Raw genomic sequence first — 12,143 nt, 5'->3', positions numbered from 1 at the left:
CAAAGTATCTCATGTTAAAATCAGATAGAATAGATAATACAGCAAAGAAAAATACCAGGGATAATAAAGGTCACTTCATATGACAAAAGGGTCAAAGCATCAAGAATACAATCATGATGGCTTTTACACTCAATAACAGAGTTTCAAAATACATTAAGCAAAACTGACAGAACTATGAAAAGAAATAGACAAATCTACAATTACAGTGGGGAATTTCAATTGCCCTCTCTCAATAATCAACAGAACATGTAGACAGAAAATCAGTAAGAAGATAAAAATTTTTAATAACATTAGTAACCAACTGGATCAAGCTAGGAATACACACCACTCCAACCAACAATAGCAGAATACATATTCTTACCAAGTGCACATGAAGCATTTACCATGAGAAACCATACTATGAACCATATAACATGTATATATAAATTTAAAAGGAATAAAGTCATATAAAGAACATTCTCAGACCAAATGAAATTAAATTATAAATCAAAAATAGAAAAAAATTCAATGCCAAAATGTTAGTAAACTAAGTACACTTCTAAATAATCTATGGATCAAAGGAAAAAACCTAAGAGGAAGTTATAAAGTATTTTGAATTGAAGGAAAATGAAGACATAAAACATACAAATTTATGGAATGTTGCTAAAACAGTACTTAGGGAAATTCACAGCACTAAATGCCTATATTAGAAAAGAAGATAGTTCTCAAATCAATGACCTGAGCTTCCACATTAAAAAAAAAAAATAGAAAAGTTGATGCAAACTAAGCCTAAAGCAAGCAGAAAGAAGGAAAAAATAAAGATTAGAGCTTAAGTCAACTAAATAGAAAGCAGAAAAATATTTTTTAAAAAAGCCTAAAGCTGATCTTGAGGTTAATAAAATCAATATACCTCCAGCCAGAATGATTAGGAAAAAGAGACGACATAAAGGACCAATATCAAGAATGAAGAGGAAATCATCACCACAGATTCTACAAATATAAAAAGGTGAATAAGGGAATATTCTGAAAAACTTAGTATCAATAAATTAAACAGTTTAAATGAAATGCACAATTCCTTGAAAGATACAACCTACTAAAATTCAAACAAAAACAGATAAACTGAATAGCCCTATATAAACTAAAGAAATTTAATTTATAGTTTAAAAACCTCAGCAAAAAAGAAAAAATACAACAAGCAGACCTAGATGATTTCACAAGTGAATCCTACCAATATTTAAGAAATACTACTAATTGAACACAAATATTTCTACAAAATTGAAGAGACGGTAATCATGAAGAGGACAGTATTATCCTTATAAAAAAATGAGACAAAGATGAAAGAAACAGAGACAAAGATAAATATTTATTAAAAAAAACCTAGCCAACCACATTGAACAACATAAAAAATAATAATACATCATAACCAAGAAGAATTTATCCTAAGAATGTGAAGTTGGTACAATATTTGAAACATGTGAAAATCAATCAAAAAAAATTACCATATCAAGCTAAAAGAAGAAAAAATACTCATTTCAATAGATATAGAAAAAGCATTTGACAAAACCCAACATCCATTCTTAATTTAAGCAGGAATAAAAAGGAACTTCTTCAACCTGATAATAAGAAAAATCTTTGAAAAACTATAGTTGTCTGCATACTAATGATGAAAGCCTTTCCCCCTCAGATCAGGAACAAAGCAAACATGCTTGCTTTCTACTTCTATTCACTACTGTACTAGAGGTTATACCTAGGGCAACTAAGCAAGAAAAAGAAAATAAAAAAGAAAAGACATACAGATTGAAAAGGAAAAGTAAAACTGTCTTTGTTCATAGATAATACGATCCTGCAGGAGTTCTTTGGTAAAGTCATTTATTCTTCATAAAGATGATGTGATGGCAAATTTTTCCAACATTTACCACCATTATGTCAAAACTTCAGTTTGGATACAAGCTTTATAGTCACGAAATTGTTTTATGGCAAACCTAGCCATGTGAGTAACCAACTTAAAGTATTCAGAACTTAATGTGCAATAGGAAAGTAAAACCTGAGTATTTTTCATTCAAAAACTTGTTACTACATGCTATCAGGAAACTCTCTAAATTATTAACTTCAGCTTAAAAGGCTAAAATTATTTTGGTTGTTCTCAGTATACTTGTTATAAATAACAATCAACAGACTAATGTTCAAATTAGTCCAAGTCAAATTAAGACAAATAGTTATTCTCTCAGCACTGCATAGAGCAAAATGAGTTTGAAATTTAAGGTATATTACCAAAAAAAATTGACTAAAATGATGCTATATTCATATTACAAATGAACATTATGTTTTACATTAGACTGAACATAAGTCAGTGTTCCTTTGGATGTAAGTTCTAACATTCAAAAGTTAAAGCATTTTGTATAATCTATGCAGCAGGGGAGAGGAGTTTGGAACTTCAGTATTAGCCCAGGCTTCCTACTGATCTACTGCTACTGCTGAACCTCCAGTTGCAGTAACTGAGTCCTTGACTCCAAACCAAATCAAACCCTGAATGTAACCCTTACCTACTATAGGAACTATTACCAGATCCTATCTCTCCCAATGCCTTGTCTTCTCAAACTGGATGCTATATACCAGACTGGGGCTTTAAATAGCTTTATCAAAACCTCCTAATGTCTAAATTAATAACTCTGAATGCCAGAGCCACAGCTTCGGTATCCAGTGCCAGTGCCCCAGCAGCTAAGGCCCATTCCAGAAATGGCCTGGTCTGGCCTCTCCAGATGAACTAAGGTTCTGACATAGAGCCTGTAAATTTTGGAAGAATTTGCCATCACATCAGCCTTATAGAGAGTAAATGGGGCAGGAGGGTATAGCTCAAGTGGTAGAGTACATGCTTAGCATACACTAGGTCCTAGGTTCAATCTCCAGTACCTCGTCTAAAAATAAATAAATAAGTAAACCTAATTACCCCCCCAAAATAATAAGAACAAAATCTTTTTAATTAAAAAAGAGTAAATAATTTTACAAACACAAGTAAGACCCTACTTCTATGTTAAACATAGAAGCAGTCTGAAAATAGATACAAAGTTTTCAAAAATATAATTTTATACTTTTTCAAGTAAACATGTAAACATGAGTATATAGATATAGATAGTACTTTTGATTATAAAAGGGAACTTTATGTATGTCTCATGCATTTACCTTGTTACATAAAAACTTACTTTAAAAGTGTATACTCTATACATTATAAACTGACTTAATAGGAGTAATCAAATTCTTGAAAATAGGAAAATACTATCACTAATAACTTTGGAAAGAGTAACGTAAATGAACTCACATATGTTAAGTTCAGGAGACTCAGTCAAATGATATACTTCTGAAGATCAATTAAAACTATGGTATGCAGATTTTCTAGTGCCTTCCTACTATTAATACAACACTAAGTGGTGTTTCGTCTATATCAAAAGTAATAAAGAACAATTATTACCTGTGAATAATCTCTGACAATATAAATATTAGGTAAAAGAACTATTTAAAACTTTATTATGATACCAGATTTAGATTTCTTTTTTTTAAACAAAAGTAAGCTATACCATTAAAAATAGGTACTAAAGACTTGGGAGCAATTATATATTCCTTTTTCTAACTATTCATTCTCCAACAGATATAGAGTTAGTGTGAAATACTAGGCATAGATGGATTACAATATAGTTGGATTAAGTCGTCACTTGCTCTGGGTAAATTTAAATATGGATATTTATAACATAGGAAACTAATTTGAGAATGCTAACCAAGTATTAGATAATGAACTTTATAAAATGAACTACTTTGACAGATTGAGTAGTAATGCTCAGTGTACAAAACTATTTCTAAATTACTCTTGATGGTTTAGCAAGAAATCCCTTGCATAAACGCTAAATTTTGGAAAAGGGTAAGACTTGGATTTCCCGTTAGAATAGTAACCAGAAATGGGTAAGCTCCTTGAATGCCTAGGAAATACTGTTTGAATCTCAATAATTTAAAGATAGTAAGTGCTCAGTAAATATTTCTTGATTATATAAAGCATTCTTTAAAATAACAAAGGAATAAAAATTAGGTACATGAAGTTTGAAAATCTATGAAACAACATCGGAACTAACATCCAAGACCATCTGACTGTAAAGTCTATGAACTTTCCACTATTCCTTTTTTATCTTTTCTTCACTAAAATTACTTACACAATTGAATTACAAAAACATTTTAAAAGCTGTGTTTGCATTAAAAAGACATCATAATCTCAAAATATAGGTTGAGGTACCAAGAAAATAAGTAAAAATAAACTGAACAAACATTAATTCATCTTCCCTAAAACAGCAATAGAAACACGGCAAGAAGCAGAAACGTGAAGTGAATGTGGGAGGGGTGGAGACAAGGAGAAAGGAAGACACAAAGGGAATAAATGTTCAAGGGAATATTAGAAGAAGGGAGAGCAAGGGAGAGAAGGAAGGAGAGGAAGGAAGCAAGGAGGAGTGAGAGGAGGATGAGGGGAAGGGAGACAGAAAGGGAGGAAGTAAGGATGGAGGGGGATGTTCATCTAAATCAGTACCTCTCCTAGTTTACTGGGAATAACAACAAAAACACAGTATTTTCATTGTGCAAGGTATATCCAAATGTAGGAGCTGTTTATTTCAATAACCTCAACAAAATAACAACATAATATACAAGTAAAAGACAAAGAGAAAATACATTAATAAAAGAGAAACAGAAGTTGAAGAATTTTTTTAAAGCATTGCAAATAAATCTTATATTTAACCAGGAAGAACAGAAAAAAATTTTTAATTTAAAAATCTAAATATGAAGATTAGTCACAACTAAAGACTATAACCATAAATCTCTGGTTATAACAGTGTTTCTCGTCCCATTTACTTTCAAAGCTAATTATGAAAATTTTAGGACAATATAGACTTATTAATTAGTCTATTTTGTCTTATTTTAATATTTTTAAATCTGAATTGGTCTAAGAATCATTCCACCACTTACAAAGGTAACTTTCAAATGATAAGAATAAAAAATCACTAAAATAAACATTTTTCATAAATTGCCATACCTTTAGCTACAGCTTCTTTATATTTCTCTTTGGCAGAATTCATTTCTTTTATTAATTGTCTATAGCTGGTTTTTAATTTCTCTAATTCTGTCTTTGTAACCTGTCCAAAAAAAGAAAAACAAAAAAAGTTTTTTGAATGCCTTTAAATTTCCATCAGTCAAGAACTTAACTTCCAAAGCACTGACTAATACATATTTTACTGCTTATAGGTCAGAGTTGCTCTTCAATATACAATTTACAAACAATAATTAAAATTAGCTTAGAAATTGGTGATAAATTCAACAGCATATGAAAAAGGGAAAAATACTTCTTAAAAAGAAGAGCAAGTCAAGAAATAGTGCCATCATTTTCTAAAATTTAAAGACCAATAATTCATTGCTGCATACAGAAATATTTTCTCTAAAATATGCTAATTTTAAAATAAAATTAAAATACTTAATTATACAGAATAACTCTGAGTTGTCACAATTCACCAGCTCTAACATAATTTTTTCTTTTTACATTGTAACATCTGTGAAAAGAAGATGCATCTAATGATCATTGCTGACCCGGCAGCAATCATGAGAGTGGTCACTCCATGCACGTATGAGCTTAGTTATTATCTACAGTAAGGCTAGACAAACCCAAGTCCTTGACTCTTGTCAAAAAGCCATAAATAGCATTTGAGGAAAAAATCAGAGTCCGAGATATCCGAAAAACTTCTAATAAGCCTTCTAAGAAAAGTAAGAAATGAGCAGCATTAAAAGCTTGCTAAAGGGGCATAAGCAATTTGGAAAATGCCAGAACCCACTTTAAACAAATTGTGCATCACCAATGTTCTTGACACATGAAGGATGGCACTGTGTAAATAAACAAAATATCAACAACTATGATTTAGATATAAATAAATTCAAATGATTCCCTTTTAAAAGATACTTCACTGGTTAATGTTTTGTTTTTAATGGACTTTACATTTTAGAGCAGTTTTTGTATCACAGCAAAATTGATCACAAAGTACAGAGATTTCCCATTTATCTTTTATCCCTATACATGCACAGCCTCCCCCACTATTAACATTCCCCTACAACAGTGGTACATTTGTTACAACTAATAAAACTACAACACATCACTGCCACACAAGTACATAATTTATATTAAGTTCCACTCTTGGTGTTGTACATTTTATGGGTTTGAACAAACATATAATGACATGTATCCATCATTATAGCAGCACACAGTCATTTTTCACTGTCAAAAAATCCTCTCTACTCCATCTATTCGTTCTTCTCTCCCCACTAAACCCTGAGAACAAATAATCTTTTTACTGTCTCCATAGTTGTGACTTTTCTGGAGTATCATATAATTAGAATCATACAGATTTTTCAGGGTGTCATCTTTCACTTAGTAATACGCATTTAAAGTTCCTCCATGTCTTTCTGTGGCTTGGTAGCTCATTTCCTTTGAGAGCCGAATAATATTCCTTTGTCTGGATGCACCACACGGTTTATTTATCCATTAATTTAATAAAGGACCATTTGGTTGCTTCCAAGTTTTCACAATTATGAAGAAAGCTGCTATAAACAACTGTGTGAGCTTCAGTGTGGACATATGTTTTCAGCTCCTTTGGGAAAATACCAAGGAGCTCAATTGCAGGGTCCTATGGTCAGAGTATTTTTAGTTTTGTAAGAAACAGTGAAACTGTCTTCCAAAGTGGTTGGATTATTTTGCATTCCCATCAGCAATGAATAAGTGTTCCTGTTGCTCCACATCCTCACCAGCTTTAGTGTTGGTGTTCTGGATTTGGAGCATTCTAACAGATGTGTAGTGTATCTCACTGTTGCTTTGATTTGCATTTCTGATGATAAAAGAAGCAACTTTTCATGCGCTTATTTGCCATCTGTGTATCTTTGGTGAGATGTCTGTTTTTTAATCAGGTTGTTTGTTTTCTTAGTGGACTTTTAAGAGTTCTTTGTATATTTTAGGTAACAGTCCTTTATCAGATGTGTCTTTGCAATTATCTTCTGCCAGTCTATGGCTTATCTTCTCATTCTTTTGAAACTGTATTATGTAGTTTCTTTTTGTTTTGTTTTGTTTTTTTTTGTTTGTTTTTTGGAGGGGAACGTGTGTGTGTGTGTGTGTGTGTGTTTGCTTGGAGCAGGCAAGAAATATGGACACTTACGTCTGGGTAACTAGTCATCACAATTACTGCTCTGGTCTCATGGGATTGAACATTTTCCCACTTTATATAATTTTTAACTGTTGTATCCCATTGACATCTGTTGTTGAAACCTGTCTGAGAATTTTGCCAATCTGGTTCATTTTATCTTGCATATCAGGCTGCTTTCAGTTTGTTATTTCTTTTAAATTTATGAAATCATTATAGTTCCATACTTGCTTATAGAGGACCCCATAGTGTGCTTGAGACCCTTTTGAGTTTCATTTCCAATGCTCTTACTTTCCCTTAAATTTGTATTAAAGATGCAACATCCTTTGAGATTGGAGTCACTTTGTACTTTGATTTAAGTCCAGTATAAGTAAAATTTCTCTTGATGAAAATTCATGTTGTTCCTTTGCTGTTTGTGACATGTGCCACACATGTTTCTGTGGAGTTACAATTTTTTAAAAAAAGAAAGAAAGGAAAACAGAGCAGAAGTTTTCAACTTTGATGAATTCCATCTTATCAATTATTTCTTTCATGGATGTATCTGAAAAGTCATCTCCATACCCAAAGTTATTTAGGTTCTCTCCTATTTATCTTCCAAGAGTTTAATATTTTATGTTTTATATTTACATCTATAATCCATTTTGAATTAATTTTTGTGAATGGTGTAAGATCTGTGTCTAGATTCATTTTTTGCAAGTGGCTATCCGTTGTTCCAGCACCATTTGTTGAAAATATTAACTTTTCTCCCCCATACTGACCTTGCCCCTTTGTCAAAGATCAGGTAGTTATATTTATGTGGATCTACTTCGGACCCTCTGTTCTGTTCTACTGGTCTTTTGTTTATTTGTCTATTGTCTTTCCCAAATACCAAACTATCTTGATTACTCTGTCTTTATAGTAAGTCTCAAAGTTAGGTAGTGTTGGTCCTCCAGTTTTGTTCTTCTCCTTTATTATTCTGTTAGCCATTCTGGGTCTTTTGCTTCTCCTTACAAACTTCAGAATCAGTTTGGCAATATACACAAAATAACTTGCTGAGATTTTTATTGGGATTGTGTTGAATCTATACTGCAAATTGGGAATAACTGATATCTTGACAATATTGAGTTTTCTCATATCCATGAACATAATACATCTCTACAATTATTTCCTTGATTTCTCTCATTAGAATTCTGTCATTTTCCTCCTATAGATCTTGTACAGTCATGTCATCTGTACACAAAGATGTCTTTATTTCTTCATTCCCAATCTGTATGCATTTTCTTTTTCTTGTTACATTAGCTAAGATTTCCAGTTTTATGTTAACAAGCAGTGGTGAGATGGGACATCCTTGTCTTGCTCCTGATGTTAGTGGGAAAGTTACAAGTTTCTCACAATTAAGTATGATATTAGCTGTAAGATTTTTGTAGATATCCTTTATCAAGTTGAGGAAGTTCCCCTTTATTCCTGGTTTACCGTGAGTTTTCATCATGAATTGGCGTTGGATTTTTGTCAAATGATTTTTCTGCACCTATTCGTATGCTCACGTGACTTTTTTCTTTTAGTCTGTTGATGTCATGGATTCCATTAACTTATTTTCAAATCTTGAAACAGCCTTTCAAATCTGAAATAAATCCCACTTGGTCTAGGTATATAATTCTTTTTCTACACTGTTGGATTTTATTTCCAAATAGTCTATTAAGAATTTTTGCATCTATGTTCATGAGATAGATACATTGGTCTGTAGTTTTCTTTTCTTCTAATGTCTTTGCTTTTGTTAGGTAATGCTGGCCTCACAGAATGGAGTAGGAAGTTTCCCTCTGTTTCTTTTTCTGAAATAGTTTGTAGAGAACTGGTATCATTTCTTCCTTAAATGTCTGATAGAATTTGCCAGTGAAGCCATGTGAGCCTAAAGGCATCAGAGCCTGGTGCTTTCTGTTTTGGAAGGTCATCAGTTATCGATTCAATTACTTTAACAGATGCATGCCTATTCAGATTATGTTTCTTCTTCTGTGAGTTTCAGCAGATTGCGTCCTTGAAGGAATTGGCCCATTTCTCCTAAATTATCAAATTTGTATGCATAGAGGTGTTAATACTATTCCTTCATTATCCTTTTACTTTTTTTTTAATGTTTACTAAGCAAGTATTTTTATTTTGGGGAGGTAATTAGGTTTACTTACTTATTCGTTTATATTTCAATGGAGTTACTGGGGATTGAACTCCAGACCTCATGCATGCAAGGCATGTGCTCTACCACTGAGCTATACCCTCCCCCACCTTCATTATTCTTTTAATATCCATAGGATATGTAGTAATGTCTCCTATTTCACTTCTGATATTAGTAATTGTACATGCACTATTTTTTTGATCCATTCTGACAAAACCTGTCTTTTAATTGGTTTAAGACCAATAACTTTCAAAGTAATTATTGATATACTTGTATTAATATCTACTATATTTGTTATTGTTTCCTATTTGTTACCCTTACTATTTGTTCCTATTTTTGTCTTCCACTCTTTTTCTGTCTTTATGGCTTTAAACTGAGTATTTTATATGATTCTATTTTCTGTCATTTCTTAGCATACCAGCTATACTTCTTTTTTTCCTTTTTTTTTTTTTTTTTTTTTTTAGTGGCTTCTCTAGAGTTTGCAAATCATGACAAGAGCATGCCATTTTTCTCCTATATTCACCATAAGAACCTCATAGGGATCGGGAGGTAAAACTTACAAAAGTATAAAAGCCTCTCAAAGATTGGGTCCTCCTGAAGTTTTTAAGTGTCAGAGTTGTTCACACTGAACCTCCAGAATTTGTCAATTATAATTCAGGTTTTTCTATAGCCAGTACTGGTTCCCGAGCTGCTGTGAAAAGTTGTGATTCTCTGTATTTGCTTGTCGGTCTCTCCACTTTGGGGGCAGCATTTGATCTATGACCTACCTTCTCTAATGGATCCAAGAAGAGTTGTTCATCTTTAGGTTTGTTCAGCTTTTTACTTGTTGTTAGGATGGAGTGACAACTTCCAAACTTCTTACATGCTGGACTGAAAATTGGAAGTCTTAACTTTTGAATTTGCTAAAGAACCAATTCACTGTTCTGCAAATTGGCAAATTAATGTCAAAAAGCAAGCATTTATCCTGCCTTTCCTGTATGAACTATACTTCAAGGTAGTCAAAAAGCTGACACAGGAAACATTTTTATTGAAAGATTCTAGCTAACAACTGCATTAGGAATGACAGATGTAAAATGTTGCCATTTTATAGCCTCCATTGAACAAATGGATCTAAGCAATGAACAATTGTTTCTAAAACTATCAGTTGAAAGGCTGAAAAGAAACTCTTTTACTAGGTTGATTAGGCTGGCAACATTGAAACCTATTAGTCAAGTTTAACACCACAAAAAGATAAATAAGCAGACATTATATACCTCTCTCCTGATATGAAATAATAATAAGTCTATACCAGCAACTGTGATGTATCCTTACCCAAAATAAACAGTCAGAATCTTATCAAGCCTCTAGATCTAACTCCCAGTTTACAGGAAAACTGAAGGATCGAGGTATATGTGAAATTGTATCACATGATGCTAACAGCAAACTCCAAAATGAAGGAAATTCAGTTCTATAGAATAAATTATACAGTTCTGTCATGATTCAAAATGAGCCAACTATAAAAAAAAAATTTAACAATCATTTGAGCCCAGTCAGGATAATTAAAAATACTAAGGAACTATTGTTATTTTAAGGTGGGTTAATGATAATAGTTATGTTTTCTTTTTTTAAAAGAGGACTTTTTTTTTAGCAATACATACGAAAATATCTATGGATAAAATAATAACTGGAATTTTCTTTAAAATTATCCACTGTAAAAGAAAAGTAGGTAAGAGTACAGATTTTTTTTTTTTAATTGAATATTTGGATGGATAGGTCAATGAGATTTCATTTTACTATTCTCTCTTCTTCTGTACATTGGCAAATTTTCATAATAAAAACCATTGCAAAAAATTATCCAGAAAAGACAGACTCTGAATGTAAAGAAAATTTAGAAATATCCCAACTAATTTATTTTGCCTATATTTTCTTTTTTATTATATACATAGTATTACATGATACAAATTAATATTTTTAAAAGCTTAAAAGAGCTATTTCAGCAAGTAAAAAATAAAAATTCTAAGTGATAAAAAAGTATTGTATCATAGTTTAATTGACAGCATTTTTTCTTTCATGGGAGTATGTAAAATAACAGTTTATCTTAAAATCAATAATGTTTTATATTCAATAAAAATATACTGATATCTATTTGTTGTTAGGAAATGATGACTAAACAATCTTTTAAAGTCAAACAAGAGAAAGTACTTCGTTGAATTTAAAAATCAAATTAAAGAAAGAATTCCAGCATGGAAAGACAAACCTTTATCATCTCTGCTTCTATCTGCTGATGAACACCTATATAACTCTTCTTCACCTGCTGCTTGTCTTTGATCATCATGGTGAGCCTGTGTAAAGGTCCAGAATTTAGGTCCTCTGCATGTGTCTTCATTATTCTACTAAGTTGTTCTGTCTGCTGAATCATAAGTAGCCAAGACTTTTTAAAAGAAATAAGAAATAAAATTAGCACTTGTATTAGAGGTTTCCATTTAGCTGTGCTTTAAGTGTTCAGGAACTTTAATTAGTTTTATACAAATTATAACATTAAGATAAAAATGTCAGGTTTCTGGCAACTGTGTAATGAGCTAAATGATTAGTTCATATTTAACATCTTCAAATTCAAGTGCAAAGGCTTTAAAAGTCAGTAATCAGAAACAATGCAGAATACTAGACAGGGATTAAGGGACCCTTTGAGGATCCACACTTGCAGTCTTCATTTTATCACTTCTTGTTTGTTTTTCAACACACTGATATATGGCTTCTGCCCACACCATGACCTGAGTGAGGTCAGCACTTCCTAATGATCAAATACAACAGAAATTTACTCATCTTGATTTTTT

The 12,143-nt window shown here is 31.9% G+C and overlaps 1 protein-coding gene and 1 non-coding gene across 7 annotated transcripts in view; both read right to left on the bottom strand.

Annotated features, from left to right (window-relative positions):
- The window catches only part of FER (FER tyrosine kinase), a 362,557-nt gene that overhangs the window by 291,831 nt on the left and 58,583 nt on the right, over positions 1-12,143 (bottom strand). For 5 of the 6 annotated variants that reach the window (XM_031448777.2, XM_031448782.2, XM_064482956.1 and 2 more), the window contains 2 exons: positions 11,567-11,740; positions 5,045-5,144 (listed from right to left, as the gene is read on the bottom strand). In XM_031448777.2, coding sequence (XP_031304637.1) covers positions 5,045-5,144; positions 11,567-11,740 — 274 coding nt within the window. Of the gene's footprint in view, positions 1-5,044; positions 5,145-10,097; positions 10,217-11,566; positions 11,741-12,143 lie in introns of those variants that run through there. The other variant, XM_064482968.1, reaches the window with a different exon arrangement.
- Positions 9,363-9,435, bottom strand: TRNAA-UGC (transfer RNA alanine (anticodon UGC)). Its single transcript has one exon. It is a non-coding gene; the product is annotated as a tRNA-Ala (tRNA).

The sequence above is a fragment of the Camelus dromedarius genome, chromosome 3, assembly GCF_036321535.1.
Source record: "Camelus dromedarius isolate mCamDro1 chromosome 3, mCamDro1.pat, whole genome shotgun sequence".
Classification (NCBI taxonomy): Eukaryota; Metazoa; Chordata; class Mammalia; order Artiodactyla; family Camelidae; genus Camelus; species Camelus dromedarius.
Note: the sequence above shows the minus strand (reverse complement) of the source record. Positions and strands in the feature narration are given on the sequence as shown.